This window comes from Rhineura floridana, chromosome 14 (assembly GCF_030035675.1).
Source record: "Rhineura floridana isolate rRhiFlo1 chromosome 14, rRhiFlo1.hap2, whole genome shotgun sequence".
Lineage (NCBI taxonomy): Eukaryota > Metazoa > Chordata > Lepidosauria > Squamata > Rhineuridae > Rhineura > Rhineura floridana.
This window is the reverse complement of record NC_084493.1, coordinates 11,663,938-11,686,546: the sequence shown is the minus strand read 5'-3', so window position 1 is coordinate 11,686,546 and position 22,609 is coordinate 11,663,938. Positions and strand designations below refer to the sequence as shown.

Below are 22,609 nucleotides of genomic sequence, written 5' to 3'. Positions count from 1 at the left end.
TCCCCTAAGTTCACATAGAAATGCATACAGGAATTGGCAGATCCTTTTTATTTTAATGTGTGGTGCCACTTGAGCCTGGATTTTGAATGCATGCTTTAAAAATATATGCATCTAAGACCCACTCCCAATCCCCACAGCACCTAGGGTGGAAGGGGGAAGTAATATCTGAAGCACCCTCAGAGAACTGCCATTTTAAGTGTTCCTTAGAATGTCATCATTTGACTTCCCTCTGTAATTTCCATATATTTATAATATGGCCCATTTATGCAAAAAGTAAGAGTCAGCTATTATCCTACAACAGGTATAAAGGGACAAAACACTATAATGGAAATGCCACCTAAAGATGTCAGGAAAAAAATATCCAAATTCATATGTATGCATGGATTTGGAGTTGTTCCAGCACCCCAAAATTTGCTCTGGAACTAACTGCCCCCCATCTTATATGCTCCTATTATTTTGTTATGTGGAAGCTTCCAAAGGGCATCTCTGACCATTTGCTACTATGGCAACAAATCACCTGTTCTTGTCCAATTCTAGTTATGCAAAGGCCCATTCTCCCAGCAAAAGGGAATATGCCTGGCTATCTATTACACAAAAGAAACTGGTCTGACCAATCCTCCTCCTAAACAGTTAAGATTAAAGTAGGCACTGCTTGAACATGATTCCTTATGTAATGGAAGCATAATGAAAACATCTAAACGTAAGTGTGATAAACATTGCAAAAACAATGCACAAAAAATGCTGTTCATAGGGAAAAAATATTTGCAGAACCTTACTTTCCCATGCAGCATGGGACACGGGTGGGGGAATTAAAGTCTGCACACAGGACAGTGAGGTAGGGATCCAAGCATCCCTACTGCCAACTATGTTCAGCCCATTTGTTCCTGCATTGAAATGTACAGCATTCAAAAGCACGTTATATTTAAAAACCATTCAAAAGCATGTGCATTTTTGAAAAAGTTCATATAGTCATGCAGTTCAGCAGTCTGCAAGAATAAGATTGCATACTCATGTGCTAGTTTTGGCTGTCATACACTGGGGTATACTAAAAGACGTAATATGAAGAGGAGAATAAAAGTATTCATGGGAGAAGAAGGCAGGAAGTAATAACCACTCCCTTTAGCAAAAAGAAGGGATTATAACAATCCCTCTCTTGTGACTTAACATCTTTCTTTTGTTAAGTCTGGACAGTTTCTATGTGCGTGTGTGTCTGTTTGAAATATGATATACACACAATCCCAAATGCAAACTCTGCATAGCACTCCATGTGAAATGGGTTCATTTGAGGGGAAAAGGCAGAGCAAAACGGACACAGAGTTAGAACTAATGTTGTAAAATGTACTTTTTCCTTAGAAATCTGGAATAGATATATACTGGGAGGTGACTCAAGTGTTTTTTTTTTAATGTGTCTAAGGCTGTTTTCAATGTCTTATGCAGTTTAGACATCACTGAGAGCATGTTACAATATACTTTCTTTGCTGATTATCCTATGTAAAATTTTATATGTATTATAGCAGAAGTTCCCAATCAGTGGTCCACGAGCTTCATTCAGATGGTCCATGGCATGTCTGTAAAAATACAACTAAAAATCATACAGCTCCCAGCACAGTGCATTACAACAGACAGAAAAATCATTAAGTGGTCCTCCAAAGCACTCGGCAATTTTCAGGTGGTCCATGGGCAAAAAGTTTGGGAACTTCTGTTTTATAACATAAAAAAATTCTCTGTTCTCAATGATATAAAATATACATTTCCCATTATTAACCTTGGAGGCTGTTGATACTTATTTATTTATTTATTTATTTTATTAAACTTATAGACCGCCCCATAGCTGAAGCTCTCTGGGCGGTGCACAAGAACAAGAACAACATTAAAATACATAAGCATATACAATATAAAAACACAATTTAAAATACACAATATTAAAATAATAATAATAATAATAAAAACTTCCAATAGATACAACATGATCAAAATAATTAAAATGATTAAAATGATTAAAATGCCTGGGCGAAGAGGAAAGTTTTAACCTCGCACCGAAAAGATAGTAATGTTGGCGCCAGGCGTATCTCCTCTGGGAGGGTGTTCCACAATTCTGGGGCCACCACTGAAAAAGCCCTTGATAGTACAGAGCTAGATGGATCAATGTCCTGACTTGGTATAAAGCAGCTTTCTATGCTTCTAAAGCGCAAGCCAAACCACCATGTAACTAATGGACTGAGTATGCGAGTTCTTCACACCATTTGAACCAACACTTGACTGCTGAATATGGTTTCAAACTCTTAATTTGTAGGGCAAGTGCAAACCATAGTCCACTGTTTCGGATGCAACATCAAAGTATGGTTTGCTATTAACCATAGAATAGTAAAATTGGAAGGGGCCTATAAGGCCATTGAGTCCAAACCCCTTCTTAATGCAGGAATCCAAGTTAAAGCGTACCAACAGATGACTGTCCAGCTGCCTCTTGAATGCCTCCAATGTTGGAGTGTCCACCATCTCCCTAGGTAATTGGTTCCACTGTCATACTGCTCTAGCAGTTTTTCCTGATGTTCAGCCAAAATCTGGCTTCCTCTAATTTGAGCCCATTATTCTGTGTCCTGCACTCTGGGATGATTGAAAAGCAAGTTCATCTGAGTACACAAAGGAGTGGGGAAGGAAATATGTGACCTCAACACTCACTACTACTTGGATTTCTAGACCCCAGAACTTGATTTATAGAATTGCTACAGTCAAAATTCTGCTGTTTTAAGTTCCTGCTCAACCAATTGCACTATTGCTTATCTATGGTTCTGACACAAGCCTCTGTAAGGTCATACTAACAGTTTCATGGGGATGTGCAAATGCTTCCCTGTCCAGTATTCCAGACCCACTGGGAGTACCTTGGCAATTCTTTACCCCTTTCTCATCTTTGTTTTGGAGACCAGCAAGATGGCACACAATTTTTCACATTATTCATTGAAGTTGCTTCCTTTAAAGCAGGGATGGGGAACCTGTTTTTTATTTAATTTTATTTATTTAATTAAGCTTATATACCGCCTGACTAGCAACAGCTCTCTGGGCGGTGAACATGTTCAGATGTTGGACTACGTGCATCATCCCTGACCAACCCTGACCATTAGCCTGGGACTGACAGGAGTTAGTGTCCAACAGCTTCTGGAAGGCCTCAGGTTCCTCATCCGCGCTTTAAGTGAAGCTTTGAATGCATATCATCTATCTGCCTGTTTCTGTCTTTCCTTCCACCTCCAGGGTGTGAATGAGTTGTAGTTAGGTCCAGCTCACCTACACTGACAAACCAAGTGGTTACTTAGGATACCCAATATAGCAGTGGATGATCTGAGAATCCTTTGCAGTGTTGCAGATAATTCTGGGCACAACTCTCAGATCACATAAGGCTGTGCGCAGTGTAAAAGATTGTGCCCCAGCATTCTCTGTGATATTGCAAAAGATCCTGGGATGCAATTCTTTGCATGGTTTAGCAGCCTGGGGCTCTAACATCAAATCAATATGTCTTTATTTTGCTTTAGTTGCACTCACAGCACCCCTGCAAAACAATCCTTTGCAGATTTAAAATATGGTGTCATTTCTTCCAGCATCTCCATACTGAAGTATTTTAATTTAATGATTGATGACAAAAACCAGTGAAAGTGGTAATCCAGGCCCTAAGCCATTCTTAATTTTCAGCATCATTTTCAAGACAAAACGTGCTAGATGGAAAACGCTATTAATTATCCACAGACAGTCTGGATTTGCAAGCTGCGCATTTGCAATATTAAAATGATTCTAGCCAAAACTAATGGAACTGGGCAAAATATCTAGTCTGGAATTAGTTTTAGTATGAGGCTAGGGCCGCTTTTCACAGGACAAGACTTACTGCATTTTCTGTGTCTGCAGTTCAGCTGCACAGCCTGTGTTGGCTTAGATGCATGTTTAATTTAAAAATTTCTCTCTTCCTTTTTCTGTTCCACATTTGGCAAGATTCTCAGCTGATACGTACTTTCATAGTGGCCTTCTTAGCTTCCCTTCCCCCCTGTTTTTGATGGGGGGCGGGCAGAGGGGAAAGTAACTCTATCTGAAGAACCTGTGAATGCCTAGGAAATATTTTCCTCCTGGACCAGATCAAGTCCAAGAGACTGGAACTGGAGGCAGACAATAGATTTTAAGAGAGCTATGGTATGATAGAGGCATAATTGCCGGTACACACAATAATTGTTTTGCTGTTGGTCAAACAGGTTTGATAGGTTTTTGAGTTACTGCAAAATCCTGTGGAACTTGTGAATAAATACGATGGCAAAATAGTTGTGTGGGTCTTATCAGTGCTTTGATGGTAGACCGTCCATGAATGTTATGCATGCCACCTTTAAGTTCCTTCATGGAAGAAAAATGGGATATTAAAGTGTTTGTATGTATATTATATTTAAGTGCGCATTACAGGCAGTGATGCCATTTTAGTACCATGTTCAGCTCTCTGGAAAAACAACCACCTGCCTTTGGCTTGGTAATACTGAAGTCTTCTTTACAAGTAACCTTAAAAAGACCTTGACTTGTATTCAGACAGAATTGTTTTGCTTAGACTAGATAAAGCATTGATACATTCTTAAAGATAAGCATTTTGGAATGGGCAACCCATCCCCTGATTTGGAAATGGGTTTACTCTACTAAAGGTAGATGGAGATTACCTGAAGAGGAGATTGGAACAGTTGAGTACTCTCCCCATGAGCAAGTTCCAACTGCTTAGGCAAGAGTGATTATCAAGAGTGATAATTGAGGTTGTCCAAGGATCTGTATGTGGATATCATTAAGTGTGGGTTTCCCCCTTTGTTTAAGTTGTGTGATTTGATCCACATGTTCCTTATTGAACAGGCTCCTCCATTCAAATGTAGTGGAGCTCCCTGCCCATATATAATCTCTTACACCTAATAAATGGGACTACTGCAAATGTGTTTTAGGCTTAGGGTGGTTAGGTTGTCTTTTGGGATGGTGGGAAGACTCTTTAATATTTATTTATTTAAAACATTTCTTAATCAACCTTCCCTAGAAGATTCCAGGATGATGTAAGAAAGTGTGAAAATAGCTGTACAGTTAAAACACACACAGCACAAGCAATAAAAAAGAAAAAGTTCCTGGAACTGTCTGCCAATCCTATGTATTTGTTACAGTCAGGCTAGGGCTGAGGAAAGCTATTGCAGCCTACTGCTGAAATAAAGCACAGACACCGTTCATTGGGTTGAATCGTGGTCCACTTTACTGAGCCTAATCCAATTAAAATATGAACCTGCAGAGGGGAGCTTAAGTGAGGGTGCATCCTGATGAGCCAGGCAAAGCATGCTTGCAGCTATAGGACAACCAAACCCTGCCTGAGCCAGGGGCTGCCCTTTGCCAGACCCCCAGCTCAGGCCACGCCCTGAAGATGTGTAGGGGGTCCAACCTGCGTCACTGCCCCTCAGAGCCCTGAAACTCCGAGCGGATGAGGCACATTGGCCCCAAAGGCGGCCCGTATTCTGCCCCCGGGATGCACAGTAGGGCCCTGCTTCCTGGCGCTCCGTTTCCCGGTGTTCCGCTAATGCGGCGGCTTTCCTCCCCTCTTTAAAAGACGATTTTGCCGCATTTTGCGGCATCTTCGTGTGATGCGCCCCATTAAAGTCAATAGGGTTCCAACTTACGGCAATTTCCGCTTTACGGCGGGGGTCCGGAATGGAACCCGCCATATAAGCAGGGCCCTACTGTATAGCCCTGAGCTGCAGGCCTCCGGACCGCCTATCACCCCCAAAGGTGCCTAAAGGTGTCACCTAGCTGCCCTTCCCCTTTTAACCTTTCCCCACACTTCTTTGCTCAAGTGACCATTGACGTATTAACACCAAACAGACCAATCAGCCTATTATCCCCCGAGGCACCCGTGCTAACCCTTGACCCTTCCCCACTAACCACAGTGTGGAGTAAGCAAAAGAAACCTGCTGGCAAAGTGAAGCAAGCAGGCCAAAAATTGCTAGTTGGTGCCGTAGCGACCAAATGAATCACACTGCAGCAGAGGGAGGGTTGGGCGGGTTCCAACAAAGTTCAAAGGAAGGCGGGAAGCTGGTGGCGTGGGTTTAAATACCCTTTGGCCACCACGTCCCCTAGCTGTGTGCTGCATCGGTACATCAGCACTGAGCGTGCACGCACCCCCCATGATGGCAGCTCCTGCTTTGGCTGCGGCTGCAAAACTCACCCCTTAGCCCAGTAAGTCCCAGGCGCAGAGCGGGGATAGCTAGGTTTAGGTCTGGAATGCATGTTCTTCATTTTAGGATCCTTGAAATTAGTGACTTGACCTGGAAAAGATGGTGCATGAAATACAGCAAGATATGGATTGCACTGTTGACTAGGCAAACGCAGAAGGCCAGCTCCCTAGTATTTATACAGGCCTGGCCAATCCAAAATCTTAAATTGGAGAGGCCATTGTTGTGCATCCCTATTACCTTCTGTGCCTGAGAGAGACTCCCCTTGAGTGGGGCACCAACAGCAACACTACTGTTGCTACAACACTACTACACTAACGCAGGATATAAATATGATAAATTATATATGTGACTCTTTATTCCAACAGCAGTATCTGTTTCTTTAAGATGGATGTAGCCTGCCAATAAAGTGGTCACATATGCAATTCTTTCCTCCTAAGATTTGACAGTGACCTTTGTCTTTCTTTACAAACAAGCAGGCTTGTTTTATTACTCAGCATCAAATCGCACTATAGCTTGTTGTGTTAACCTTGACATGAAAAAATTCATTGTGAAATAGTTGCTCAAACTTTTAGATTGTATTGTGGGTTTATAAAAGGGTCTTATTTTCTCCTTTTTTCTCATCCATATGCTTCCAAAATAGATGGAGTTCTTTGCTGAACGGCTCTAATTTTGAGTGAGAAATTTTGGGTACATTATGTTCTCTGGACAGCGCATACCAGTGCAATTTTAGATATGGAGCCCACCCATCTCTGTAAACAATTTTGATGGGCACTGATTTATTTGTATTCTTGTCTGCCCTTCAGCCTGTATCGTTTCAGTCATTTCTTTGGTGGGGGAAGCCAGGACTGATGGGAAAATTAAATGAACGCCCAGTGAACGGAGCACAGGAGCCTCGTTGCTCTATATCCTCCTTCCACTTTAGGCGAAACCTAAAACAACTGCATCATTGGATGCTGCATTTTAAGGATTTGTTCTAGGGACCGGTGAATCTACCTCTTCTTGATGCATGTCACTTTAGCCATAATTCCATTCCATTTCCACATTAATCTGGTAATTAAAAAAATCTCAAAAATTATAGTATTTTAAAATGGATTCAAATGTGTAATTTAAACACGTATATTTAAAACATATTTAAATATGTATTTTGATACACCCTGTTTAGAATGAGAGCTCTGCCCCAAGACATTTTACTGCCTGAGGCAAAGAACAAGATTCTACGTACAGAAGTGAATTGAACTGGCAATTATTATTTCTTACATTTATATTCTTATATTTACTATCTGTATCTCAAAGTGATTTACAACAGATAAAGATACGTAAATATCTATAAATCATACATCATTGCTGGGGTATGGAGCAGTGTTCTCTATTGCTCATAAGGTCAACACACTAGCTTAGAAGGTGGACAGCAGACCACGTGGCATACATAGCTCTGTCCTCGAATACACCACGAATGATTCCCCCACACATACGCACATCTGTCACCTCACTCTGCATAATGGTGAGGCCAGCCCTGCTGAGAACTGTGTTGCAGCATTTGGAAAAGTGCAAAATCTAGTGGATAGCCAAGTTCCAATGTACACAGTAGTCCACGGTAAGTGGAGGGCAGGTCGTTTTGGATAGGAGTTTGCAAAGATAAAATTCTTAAACATTCCTAGTTTATTCATGCATTCATGTAAATAGCCTTTCTGCTGAAGTGGCATAGTACTTCTTGCAGGAATAAGGTGCCTTACAGTTTTGAATAACATTAGTTGGGCAGTGCCGACCTAGGACATTTTGTTGCTCGAAGCAAAATCCAAACGGCATCCCCAGCCCCCCAAGAGAAAAAAACTGAAAGGCTTGCTTCACCATTCAGTCAACACGCTAATTCCCATCCTCTCCCAGCAATGCTGCCTGAAGCAGGTTGCTTCATCCTGCTGCCTGGCAGAGCTGACCCTATGGACAGGGTTCATCTGTCCAGCTCCCAAAGCTGCCATCTTGTTGCATTTGAAAAGCAATCAGTGGTGCCCCTCCCCCAGCTGTGGAATACTGTCCCCAAGGAGGCATGCCTGGTACCTTCGGTATCCATCTTTAGGCACTCGGCGAATACCTTCCTTTTCACTCAGGCCTTTGGTATGCTGTCTTAATCCTTTTTGTTGGGTTTTTAAATTTTGTATGTTTTTACATTTGTTTTATATTACAGTGTATGTTTCAAAATGTATTGTAAGTTGTATAGAGACCAGTGGGCGTGAGGCAACTAAGAAACAAATAAATAAAATAATAGATCAGTCAGTCAGTCAATCAATCTCCTTGCTTTTGATGCTTCTGCCACAGCTTAATGCGAGGGAAGGTGATTTGGCCTGAGGCATTCATAACAGCCAGTGTGGTGTAATGGTTAGGATGACTGGGAGACCATGGTTCGAATCCTCACTCAGCCATGAAGCTCACTGAATGACCTTGGGCCAGTCACTGTCTCTCAGGCTAACCTACCTCACAGGGTTGTTGTGAGGATAAAGTGGGGAGGGCCATGTATTTTCCTTGGAGGAAAAGCGAGTTATACATGTGACAATCAAACAAATAATATTTGTATTGCGATTCCTTCTACAAAAGGAAAGAAAACGTCCAGCTCCTGCATTTCCAGGAATTTCTCTGACTTCCAGGCATTAATACTATTCTTGTTCATGGCTGTCTGCCAGAGTTGAGCCTTAGCATCTTCTCTCCAACCTTAAAAAAATAAAAAGTAGAGTACTGCATGACATTCACTGGGATTGCTGCCAGGTTATTAAGAACCTGCAAGATGAATAGCATGTTGTATCTCACAGGGCAGAAAGGCAGCTTTGAAGCATTCTGTTGTGTGTTTGGCTGCTGTTGCTTTAGAATATTTTAAAAATTATATCCTTCTGTTTTCATATTTGTATTAATCTGTTATTGCTGGAGGGACTTTGCTGGGGTTGCCACTTCTTTTAATGGCCCTTGCTCTTATGTCTTTAACAGCAGCTATTAGCAGGTGTATCTCCATGCTGTGAAAAGCTTTAGCTGCAGATTTCAGCAGAAACTGCTCTTCAAGGCACGAGAATATGGGCACTTATCTGTTCTCAGCAGGCTTATTTTAATTCATTTTAATTGGCTTCAGTTTTTGAGCTTACTTTTCCTTTTCATATCTGAACATCTTCAAAAATTAAAAACCAGGGTAACTTGAAATCAGTGGGAGTTATGGTATATGTTTTTTTGAAAATTTAAATCTTAATAGCTTGCCAAATTGCTCTGCTGCTTCAGCCAAATCTGACCACGTTTGCATGATTGAATCCTGGCTTAATGAAATAGGACATACATGACCTTCATGCCTCTGTATGCAGCCCTTTGCTCCTACTTCCTCCCTCCCATTGTGTAAGTAGGGAAAATACCATGGAGCCAGTTAACCATAGCTTCTCATTATGTGTGAACCAGGAAGTATAATTAACTGCTTCCAAACAAGCCAGGATTTAGAAGCCAGCTTCCAAAATTATCTGGGAGCAGAGAGTGACACACAGGTTGAAGCTCAGCTAGGTGGGGCTGGAAGTTTGGGTGGCTGAAGGGAAACCAATGTCTATTTGTTTGTTTTCCTTCAACCCAGCAAACGTTGCTGTGATAGGTTTAGAGTGGAAGTGGTGGATATGGCTTGCTCTAGCAACCAATTGTTGAGACTTGGACTGGGGATGAATGCAGTTTTCCATGTTGCCCTTGGCCTTGGGGGCCAAAACAGAGGGGAAGCAAGCTCCCCTCCACCCTTCAAACCCAAATCAGTTGGGGGATGGGTGAAGAGTCCCAGTGCTACAAGCAAGGGCTATCAGGAAGTGGAACCATGTGACTTAATAAGTAATGCAGAATCAGAGGAGTGGAGAGAGAGAGACAATGGTAAAAAGACAGAGTGGGGATAGTAATCCATATTCCTTATATTATTGCCCGATCACTGACATCTAACAGTGACGTCGAGTTAGTGGTCCCCCATGGCATGGATGTATGGGTTGTTTCCTCCAGGAGTTGTGTGTTCAATATTATATGCCCAATTCTGTGAAACTCCCCCACAGCTGAGATCAGAATGGTTTCCTCTCTGTTGAACTAGCAAAGACCTTTTAAAAAAAATCAGCAGGCTTTTAAAGTAACTTTTCTGATTTTATGGTTAGTTTTAATTGATTTTATCTTTATTGTATTTCTTTAACCTTACTATACAGCACTTAGAGACTAAAGTGTTAAACATTATATGAATTGTTGAAATAAATAAATATACTAGTCAATAACATTATATAATTAATATCAAATATTGAACATTTAGCAAACTACTGACTTTAATGGATTCATTCGGCATTGAAAGAGATGTATGTGCAAGTAGATGTTTTTAGACAATTGAAGGACTGTTCTCAAGAGTTGAAAAATGTGTCTGTTTCTTCCCCTGTAACAGATGTACGCCCTGGATATTGCTTTTCTTCTCTCACCAATGGCCGCTGTGGCAACCAGCTCCAGCAGGTGTTAACCAAAACACAGTGTTGTTGTGATTCTGGACGATGCTGGTCTCCTGGAGCAACTAGCGCCCCAGAAATGTGTCCCATTCGTGCCACTGGTATGGAACCAATCATATGCCAAGCATATAACTGTTCTATTTTTTGCAGTGTAGACTCTGTTGAACTCTTATGGGAATAATTATAACTTGGAATGAAAAGCATTTTAAAGACTGAATAGAACTAAGACTTGCTCAGTAGTTGAGGACATATTTGGGGAAGGCTCTTATAGATTGCTGCCAGCTCTCCAGTGAGAATGAATTTTCTATGTCGTAATTGAATTATCTACTTTAAATTTCATGGTAGCCAAAGTAGCTCAGTTATCATTACTGTTGGCTATATTACATCAAATCCAAGCCCAGCTGTCAATAGTCTGCCTGACAGATGAGTGAGAACTGGAAATTGGGGGGGAGGGGTAGCCAGGAGGGGGAAGGGTATAGTCCCAAATCAAATTTAGTGGGGAACTGAAATATAGTCTACTTCTCTTCCCCCCTTCCCGGCCACTTTAGGTCTTCAAAGGTGGATTTTGACTGGGGAAATAGCATGGGAAAAGGAGTTAAAAAACAATAGCCCTGATCTAGTTCCCGCTCCCCTCCCAGCTTTTTTGAAGTAAAAGCCATTCAGAGATACACTTATGTATCTCCTACATCACAGTTAGTTTCACTTTACGCTTGTTTATCTGCTTACTGGATTTCCCCCCCACCCATATTCCTGTTTCACTGGATTCTGAAGTGGTCCAACATTTGTGAAACAAAAACACAATAAATTTACCATAATGCATACTGAACTAAGACTACAAAGACATGCGAAGATGTGTCCTCAGTGGTTGCTCCTCAATTGCTCAATTAGAATCATCGAGTTGGAAGGGACCTCAAAGTTCATTCGGTCCATCGCCCTGACAATGCAAGAAATCCACAACATCTCATCCAGCTGCTGCTTCAAAGTCTTTAGTGAAGGAGAGTCCACCACCGTCTGGTCTGTTTCACAGTTGAACATCTCATACTGTCATGAAGATATTCCTAAAGAGTTCAGGGTGTTACAATTATAAAGCTCTTCACAGCTTGAGACCAGTTTACATGAGGGTTCATCTTACTCCATATATGCGCATTCAACAGCTTTGAACTGTAGAACTGGAACTATTACAGGTGCCACAGAATATATGTTCCACACTTGTAAGAAACTGATCTTTTAGATCAGTTCCACACTTGGAAACTCCCTGCCTATTGACATTAGGCAGATGCCTTCACTGTACTCTGTTCAGTACCTGCTAAAAACATTTTTGTTTAGGCAAGCCTATCTAGACATGTGGAAGCTGACATGCATTTTAATCTGTTTTTCAATTAACAGTTGATTTTAATCATATATTTTTTAAAAAATATTCAAATTCTACACATTTCTCCTAAAACACAAAGAGTTGTATTGAACTAACTTTTACTGGGAGTATGTCTATTGAAATTAATGGATCTAAGTTAGTCATGGCCACTAATTTCAATGGATCTACTCTGAGTAAAAGTTAACTCAATGCAACCCACATTGAAGGAAATATGTTGGTCAAGATAACTTTATGGACATGAGTGGGAAGACCATATGATACCTTTTTAGACACACAAGATTTGGGGGAGGGGAGGGTTGCTAAAATATTTTCTTGCGCTTTTGATATGTAATTACCTAGTTAATGAGCATATGATAAATAAATTTATTTTTTAAGAAAGAATACAACCCACATTTTTGTTTGCATTTTCACCTAAAATAGCATTTTGTGTGCTTTTGTATATATTTTCCCTAAAATACACATTTTGTACGTAGTTCCCCATAAAATACTCTTCTTAAAACACATTTTCTAACAGAAACTGCCTCACAAAAGTCCGAATGGTAACTGCATATCAGTGTACATAGTAGTCCTGAAAATGTGAATTAGGTTGGTTTGCTTTGAACTCTGGACTGAGTGAAATTCACCTCTGTCCGTAGTTCTAGCAAGAGAAGACACATGACTCACGTCTGGGGAAACAGCAGTTAGAGGCGGCAAATATCAACACATCTCCTGGCCTTTTAGTAATGGAGGCAGTCAGACCAATGCACAAACGTAGCAGATAGTTTTACTTGGACTACTTAATTAATAACTCTGCTTTACAACTATATTTCATAGACACTGTTGTACATCCTAAACTGGCTGTAAAGTCAGCATAATATATTTTTTTTTTCAATAATTTTTATTCAAATTTTCATAAAACATACAAGACGAAATCATAAAACATTCAAAGACAAAAAACAAAATCAAAAATAGTTAAACAAAAAAAATAAAAATAAAAAGTCAGCATAATATAATGAGAACATTTTCATTTGATAAAATGGTGTTTCCTTTCAGAGGAGTTCCGCAAATTGTGTGCGTTTGCCGGTCTGATGCCTGCAAGACCAGAAGTCCCTGGCATTCCTCCTGTCTTTCCACCTGATAGATATCCGCCAGTTTTCCCACCAGATGTTGTTGTGCCATCTCGTAGACCAATACCAGGTAAAAACTAAATCAAACCCTTTATTTCTCCCCAGGAGTGCCCTACATTTAATCCCTTGTTAAATTAGTGAATTTATCTGACTGCTGTGACTGATTTCCTTGTCCTTTACCAGCATGTGCAGGGCAGGAAAAATCCCAAGTGCCTTGATATCCTAAAAATTTGATAGTGGCATGTAATAATTTTTGGTACTTGCTAGCCGTTTGCACCTGCACAGGGCTGGTCCCTAGAACTTCAGTGTTTTCTCCTAAACTTTGATATAGGTGCTTAGGAATTTGAAATGTTTTTAAATGTTTTCACCTGCCCCACACAATCTTCTCCTGCTTCTTTTGAGGACTGCAAGATGAAATCAGTTGAGAAACCAAGTAGATTTCGGTGACTGGGCCAAAGCAAAGATGGGTGGAATGAATGTGGCTCAAAGGCCTTGTGTTTATGGGATTCAAACCAGGCTCCATAAGTTGCATATATCTGCATTAGAGGATGGCAGAGCAAACCACATTTGTTCCAGATGCAATGTGTTGTAGACAAACCTTTCCCATGAGAGTGACAGTGACAATTCAAGTTGTAGTGAAAAGGGTGTTGTATGAATTTGCCAAAGTAAAAACAATTATCTAATAATACTGTATTGTATTAGTGAAGGGTATATATAATTGTTACACTTGGCACATAAAGTGTATAGGATTTTAAACCTTTCCTTAAAAAAAAATTCATTTCAGATATTGGAACAGTCAATCTCACTCGACCTCTGGACAACATCTGTCAGTTATATCAAAATCTCTGCGTTAATGGACGGTGTATCCCAACTCCTGGAAGTTATCGCTGTGAATGTAAGAAAGGATTTGAACTGGACCTTAGAGGAGAGTGCATTGGTATGTAGTTTTTCTTCCTTTCTATAGTTTCAAAAACAGCTACTTGCTAAAATACCTTTTCCCCTTGCGTATAGTAAAATGCTGATACTTGCTATTTAAAACAATGGCTATTGACTAGTTACTTTTTAAAAAAATGGTAAATACCAGCCAGATTATCTCCTCCCACCACAATAGCAATAGTGCCATATCATAGACTTGTTCATCTCCCCCACCTCTACATTTTAAAAAGCTAATTGTTTTAGGAGACTGTGTGCTCACCCTCTCAAAGGCAGTAGTGCATACGCCCTGTACATTTCAATCTCTTGTTTTCCTTGTGAAGCTAGAAAGTGAAACTGGAAAATGCCTTGCTCAGAAATTTGTTAATCCATATCCTTTTCTGTGGGGATTAGACATAGTTCTGGAAAGGACATTTGGAAGGTTGTGTAAAAGAAAACAGTGTGGTTGAGGCGCGCTTTGAAAGTTCATCTGGATAAGCCTTAAAAAAAAAACTAGCATGCTTTCCAAATCTTGTGTATGGAATTTTCCAACAGGAATGGTGCATAACATAGAATACATTGATGATGATGGGGAAAGAAGTCCTTAAAGTTTGAGTATTACGTAGCAGTTTGTTTTATTATTATTGTTTTAAAAGTTTGTTTTGCCTATGTAATACAAACTGTTGAAAGAAACTTCCAGGCCTGAATACTTGCCAAACGAAAGCCTACTAAAAATACTCTCTGTATCTTTCAGACGTTGATGAATGCGAGAGGAATCCCTGTATTGGTGGAGACTGTGTGAATACGCAAGGTTCCTATATATGCAAGTGTCATCCTGGATATCAAAGTACCCTGATGAGAACAGAATGCCGAGGTAGAATATAGTTTGTGTATAAATGCACAACCTACTGTAGACATATCAAGAGGGAAAAATATTTGCTATTCTTTCATGGTCATTTGCTGCTGCTTCTTCTTAATTTCCCTTTAGATGCAAGTTTTCAACTGTAACGTTTCCAAAGCAACCTACATCAGTTAAAAAAAACTGCCAACATAATAGACAATAAAAGAACAATACTAAATAAAATAAAAGGCCTGGCAAAAACACAGAACAGGTTTCTGGACATGACTGCCACCTCAGAATCTATGAGCAAGGCCAGATTGAAGTTCACTTCCAAATTGCAAACCTTTTATTTCAGGGGCACTCTATCTACTGCGAGTCAGGTAGATGCCCAATTTGTTGGGTCCCTCAGCCTCCACCATAAGCAATTCCATCTTATCTGTATTGAGTTTATTTATTTACTCTCATCCAGTCTGACTCCACACAGGTACTTAACTGCTACACCTTCGGTTAGCTGAGTGTCATCTGCGTAATGGTGATACTTTACCCCAAAACTGTTCTCCCCACAGTTTTATATAATGTTCCATAAGAATATAAGAAAAGCCTGCTGGATCAGGCCAGTGGCCCATCTAGTCTAGCATTCTGTTCACACATTGGCCAACCAAATTCCCTTGGGAAGCCCACAAGCAGGACTTGTATGCAACAGTACTACTCTCCCTACTTGTGATTCTCAGTAGCCATCATGTCAGTAGCCATTTCTAGCCTTATCCTCCATGTAGTTTGTCTAATCCTCTTTTAAAGCCATCCAAGTTGGTGGCCATCACTACCTCTTGTGGGAGTGAATTCCATAGTTTAACTAGGCACTGTGTGGACAAATACTTTCTTTTGTCTGTCCTGAATCTTCCAACATTCACCTTCATTGAATGTCTCTGAGGCCTAGTGTTATAAAAGAGGGAGAAAAACTTTTCTCTGTCCGCTTTTGCCATGCCATGCATGCTTTTATACAGCTTTATTATATCTTCTCTTACTCATCTTTTCTGCAAACTAAAAAGCCCAAATGTTGTAACCTTTCTTCATAAGGAAGTTGCTCCTTCCCATTGAACATTTTGGTTGCCCTTTTGGTTGTTAAATGGCATAGAATATAACCATTCTGGAATCTGTCTGAAAAGTTAGAGCAGAACTGCTGCAAAATAGTACCATCCTACTCCTAATTCCTGCCAGTAATATATCAGTGGATGTATAAACCAGTGAGAGAATGAGAATCAATGGGGTTACACTTCACTTGTATCTCTCCCAGCAGAGATTGTCCACCAAGGTGATCAAAGCACTTTCAACCCTGAAACTTTGCTGAAAGACAGACAAAAATGGATCCACAAAAATCCAATTCATCCTTGAGAACCTGAGCCAACAGATTGTTACGCACTCAACTTTATTGGCTAGGAAGTGGAGGTTAGAAATTTGACTGCAGTTGTTGAGATCAAAACGATCCGTGGAAGGATGCCTTACCACACCTCTTTCAGGATAGAAGGAATTTCCCCTCCTGTAGGTCGGGATTACTTTATCCTGTAGATTGGGGCACCTAGTGGAGGCTTTTCCATTAGAACAAGTGGGGCACTGTCCCACCAATCCATGTCTATCTTCAGCCTCCAACTACCTGACCTCTTTCCACCAGTCCAGGCGCACCAGTTCCTGGCAGCTTCCTTCTCCTCCTTAGTCTCAGTGTTGCTGTTGTAGAAATCAGTAGGGAAGAGGATGGGAACAGAAATGGGGCCTCTTATTGGATCTGATTTCACCTACTGTTTGGGCTCCCTCCCTTCCGCCCTACCAGTCTCTATGAGCACCAGCCACCACTGGGGCACCAATCTTCAGTCTAAATATAGTGCTGAGCAGTTAAAGAAACAAGGGTTGGGTATCTTCCTTACCATTACTCTCTTCTGCTATGTATGAAAGAGGAAGTCACCTCTAGGTGGAAAGTACTGGCTTATTTTATACCATCTACGTGGCAAGAGAATAAAGGGTAGCCATGCAGTAAAAATATGAAGTCAGAATGAAACAATCTCCTGTTGATTTTATGTTTGAAGCTTGAAGATGTAATTAGGAGAATCATATGTTTGGGTTTTTTAAAAAACAAAATATAATATAGACATGTAGAGGAAAAGCACAGTTCTAGAAATATCTGCAGGATTAAGGAGCTCTGAAAGAGAAACAAAGAATTAAAAGACAAGGCCTAGAGAAAACAAGTCTAAGCACTACCGGCTGTAAGTGAAGGAGAGGCTCAACAATGACATGCCCTTTTGCCAAAAAGCCTGAAAAGAAAAATACCAGCACTGGAGTCGAATTGTTTGCTGTATGTAAAGAGCAACAGCCATAGAAACTGTTTTACAGTGGAGCCTTCAGAAAATGGGCCAAGGATATATGAATAACCACCTCGGATTAATTGTAAGGACCAAGAGAGGAAAGAAAGGGATAGGATCTCAAACTTGACAATGGCCTCTATTATTCTTACTCACCTATCTTTCACCCAATAGGTCCCAGGGTGGGTTACAGAATCTAAAATACAATATTAAAAAAAGTTAAAACCAATTTCAATCACAAGAATAGGGTGGGTTCTGAAAACATACATCTCAGTAGCCAAAGGCCAGGGTAAAGAGATGTGTTTTTAGCATTTGTCAAAAACTATAGCGAAGGTGCCAGATGCACCTCTGTAGGGAGGGAATTCCACAACTTAGGGGCTGCCACAGAGAAAGTGTGTGCAGTGTGGCTAGCATTTACTGGAGCAGGAGAAGTAGGTGCAGGTGGGCACCATGGGCCTTGGGCAGGTTGGTGCCCAAGGGCCCAGTCATGCCTGGTACCGGCCCTGCTGCTGGCTCACCATTCTTTGAACTTCTGAAGGTGACAGAACTACAAAGAAGGCCCCTCTGTGTTGATCTTAACACCCAAGAGGGTCTGTAGGGAAGGAGACAGTCTCTGAGATATTTGGGATCTAAGTCGTTTAGGGCTTTAAACACTAATGTGAGCACCTTGAATTGAGCCCAGAAATGAACTGGCAGTCAGTGCAATTGAATTAGAACAGGAGTTATATGAGTTCTAAAAGGAGCCCAGGCCAGTCATCTGGCTGTTGCATTTTGGGAGGGTTGAAATTTCTGAGCTGTCTTCAAGGGCAGCCCCACACGTAGAGTGCACTGCAATAATCCAGTCTGGAAGTTACCAGAACATGGAGTACTGTTGCCAAGTCATCTCTGTCCAAAAGGGGCTGTAGCTGGCAAAACAGCCGGAGCTGGAAATAGGCTCCTAACCACCGAGGCCACCTAAGCCTCCATTGGCAATGCTGGATTGAGGAGTACCCCCAACCTACAAAACCTGCTCCTTCCTGGGGAGTGCAACTCCATCCAGAACAGGCTGTCTTTCCGTCTCCTGGGACACATAACATTGTCTTTTCAGGATTTGGCTTCAGTTTGTTGGCCCCATCCAGCCTACCATTGCCTCCAGTCACCTCTCTAGCACCTTAGCTACCTTTCCTGATTCAGGTGGCACAGAGAGGTATTTCTGAGTGTCATCTGCATATAGGTAACACTTCACTCTAAAACTCCTGATGACCACTCCCAGTGGCTTCATACAGATGTTAAATAGCATGAGGGACAAGATGGAACCTTGCAGGACACCACAGGAAAGCTCCCATGATGTTGAACAGAAGCCTCCCATAACTTCTTTCTGGAAACTTCCCTGGAGGTAGGAGCAGAACCACTGAAGTACAGTACCCCAAACCCCCACCTCCCTGAGTCGCTGCAGAAGAATAGCGTGGTCAATGGTATAAAAAGTTGCTGAGAGGTCAAGAAGAATGAGCAAGGTTGCACTCCCCCCATCACTTCCTTGACAAATGTCATCGACCAGGGCGACAAAGGCAGTTTCAGTGTCATGACCGGACCTAAAGCCAGACTGAAATAGATCCAGATATTCAGTCTCCTCCAAGCATGCCTGAAGTTGGACCGCCACTACCTTCTCAAGCACCTTATCCAAAAAAGGGATATTGCCACTGAGCAATAATTATTTGACTGGGTCAAGGGAGGACTACTTAAGGAGGGGAAGCACCATCACTTCCTTCAAGGCGGATGGTACTCTACCTTTATTTACATACCTTTTTCTGTGTGTTGTTTTCATGGGCAGAATTTTGGATTCCCTGTCTCCTAATATTTACGCAATTTACCTTGTATCCCTCTGTCTTTATATCTATGTTTCTCCTCTCCACATCAGCCCCTAATTTGTGGAACTCCCTCCACACTGAGGTGCTTCTGGTAACTTCACTGTACAGTTTGACACATCTCTTTACCCTGGCCTTTGACACCTGAGATGTATATTTTTAGGGCCCACCCTATTTTGTAATTTAGATTGTTTCTAATTGTTTTTAATGCTGTGTTTTAAAATGGTTGTAACCCACCCTGGAATCTTTGGATGAAATGTTAACAACTACTACTACTACTATTAGTATTATATTGGTGTGGAAATGCTCAACACAAAGATGTCAGGACACAAATAAATTGTATTATACATTACAGAGGCCAGAGGAGAACTCAACACGCAGCTGCTGTTTTTGCCAAGAGCTCCATGCTTCTTGTTGTATTGGAAGTTTTTAAATTGTTTTTAGAACTTTTAAATTGTTTTTAGAAATTTGTTTTAAGAGGGACTTCCGGGAAGGGTGACTTAGCCTGTGCCTGCTTTTGAGACGGGCTCCTGCCTCAAAAGAAGCTTATTCAGATATATCAGTCAGTTTTTTCTTTTTTTTTTGACTGATTAAACTTCTCCCGGGTAGGGAGAAACGAAGAGATTAACCTCAAAGCCTATTTTTGTTGGGACGACCAGATCTCATTAATTTATGGGACGAGGTCCTGCCGACGAAGGTGGGACGGATTTTCAACAGCAAGCTCTATCTGTTAAAGCGAACGTTCATCTTATCTTCTAAGAGAGAACGCACTAACAGGCAAGCACCCTTCTTTCTATATTTTTCTTTTACTTGACTTAAATTGTTGCTGTTTAAAAGAGATTTGCCAGATTGATCAGTTTTTGACATCTCACTGGGGAGCCATAACTTCTCTCTGCTACGCACTAATTAATAGCTTATCTCTGTTTTTGTTGCAAAAAGCTGTCCTGGATTTGCATTCTAAAGATATACACAGAAGAGGGATTTCTATTCCAGATTTTTATTTTGAAAAATATTATACTGTTTTGAGACTACTCTCTTTTTGGTCTATTTTATTTTGACGAATCTGTTTCTTGACGATTGCCATTAATTGTTTCGATCCTGGGAACTGCATTTTGTTTACTTAACTATTGGAGAGATAAGGCTGTCTGCACTGTTTATACTGTGATGTCACCAAGTTTGGAGTATTAACCCAATTGTTGCTGAAATAAGAAGTGGTTTTCCTATATTTTTCTTTTAAAATGGCAATTAAGAAAGTGGCTGAAAATCTGGAAATAACTATGTTTCAGAAAATAATGGATGAGATTGAGATAACGAAAATTGAATTGAGTAAAATGAAGCAGGAGATTAAAGATATAAGGGTCCCTGTGAGAGAGGTGACCCTGGAAGGGGTCCCTGTGAGAGAGGAGACCCCGGAGATTGGAACAGGGGTTCCTGTGAGAGAGGAGACCCTGGAGACTGGAATAGGGGTCCCTGTGAGAGAGGAGATCCCGGAGATTGGAACCAACGTGGAACAGGAACAAGATTTGGAGTCTATGGACTTTAGAAATAAAATCTATTGTTTGGAACTCAATGTTATCTCTGAAGAAATGAATGAAGATTCTAGAGATAAAGTTATCAATGGCATGGATAATCTTCTGGACTGGAATGATGTGATGGAGCCCAATATAGAGAAAATCTATGGAATTAACTGCAGCCATGTGACAATGGAAAAACTTTTAAGAGATGACCCAGTGCATTTTGAAAAAAAGAACAGAGATATGATTTTACAGCAGTATTTCAGCAACCTATTCAGAATGGATGGCAAGAAAATATTTGGGATAGAGGTAATTCCCATCAGACTCTTACTATATGACTATGGCTTTGACAGCAAGATTATTATGGAATACTGATAATGGAAGATTGGATATTGAAATTACTGGACTTAACAAGACTACTGAAGATGGAAGATGGAAAATGGAACTAATAGAGATAATAGAATAATGGCTACTGAAATTATTGAACCTAACAGATTCTGATGTGATGGATTAATTGAAATGTTTATTTTGACTATGGTTATGACAATAAGATTATCATAATTAGTAATGAGATGGATTAATCGATATGCTTATCTGGAAAAAAAATTGATAGATATATTTCTTAAAGAATTGAAACCTCTCTTTGACTTTTTGTGGAAAGAATAAAGTAATGTTTATGAGATTTGATGATTAAGTAAGATAACTACTGGAGGAAAGTGATTTTATAATATGACTTAAGAGACAGGATTGTTATATATTATAGACTTATAACTGATTTGATCTTTGACAAATGGGAAGTCAATATTTTACTCTTTATTTTTTATTTTTGTTTTTTTTTTCTTTTTTTCTTTTTGTTTGACTATTTTTGATTTTGTTTTTTGTCTTTGAATGTTTTATGATTTTGTCTTGTGTGTTTTGTGAAAATCTGAATAAAAATTATTGAAAAAAAAAAAAGAAATTTGTTTTAACTGTTTCAGAAGTTTTGATTGCATTTTTTAATTACTGACATGCTTGCTACCTTGGGCTCCTTTGGGAGCAAGGATGGGATATGAATTTAATAAATAAATACGAAATATTCTTCCCTTCAGTAGGTTTTCTCATTGATGTGAAGTCTGCTATTGCATACTTACAAGACTTTCACAAACTGGAAATGCGTTTTGTTTTCAGAAGGACCTGATGAACTTGTCAATACATTTTATTGAAGCAGTAACGTAACTAGTGTAAGATTCTTAGTTGAATGCATTCACATGTCACATGATTATTCAGGTGGTTATGATTCACAGAAGGAATGCTTAACAATCTGATAGCTAGTAAAATTGAGTCATGGCCAAGGATCTTTACCCCTACCAAATGCTGCTTTCGGACGTGTATGGTTTGTTCAACCATTTGAAGTTAAATCTCTCTTACTGGGAGTGGAAACTGGCTTTGTTTACTGTTTCACATTCTACTTTTTTTTATTTCATCAAAACATAGAATAAAACATAGATTTAAAGACCATTAAAGAGGCAATTAAATTAACAGCGTGAGCCTAACTTCCTCCTGGTTTTGCAATTGGAGAGACATACATACCATCAGCAAAAGAAATTCTGGTTCAAACGCCTGTATTGCCCCTTGCCTCACATGCTTTAGCAGACTTTAAAATTAAAAGCACTGGGTGTAAATTTATTCATCTATCCGTTCATTCTTTATTATTAATGTTTAAAAACATATTTTTAAATTCGTCTGGGGTTGGGGAAAGGTTTCTTCATGACATTTAGTGTCATCCATAGCTGCTTTCTGCTACAAACCTGCAACAGTTTGTTTCAGAGTTTGACCCTGGAGTGGAAAGATATGTTTGGGTCTCTGAGTGCCCCACTCCTCTAAAAAATATTACATCTGTCATCAACTATTGAATATTGTTTTTTCACATACCAGATATCATTTGTTTTGAACATATGATTTGATGAAACTTTCCCACCACAAGCTTTATGAGCGCTCCT

General features: G+C 40.2%; 1 protein-coding gene across 6 annotated transcripts in view; it reads left to right on the top strand.

The window, feature by feature from the left end:
- FBN1 (fibrillin 1) overlaps nt 1–22,609 on the top strand; it is a 256,376-nt gene that overhangs the window by 102,322 nt on the left and 131,445 nt on the right. For all 6 annotated transcript variants that reach the window (XM_061595358.1, XM_061595355.1, XM_061595357.1 and 3 more), the window contains 4 exons: nt 10,633–10,791; nt 13,095–13,238; nt 13,953–14,105; nt 14,835–14,954. In XM_061595358.1, the coding sequence (XP_061451342.1) occupies nt 10,633–10,791; nt 13,095–13,238; nt 13,953–14,105; nt 14,835–14,954 (576 nt within the window). The remainder of the gene's footprint in view (nt 1–10,632; nt 10,792–13,094; nt 13,239–13,952; nt 14,106–14,834; nt 14,955–22,609) is intronic.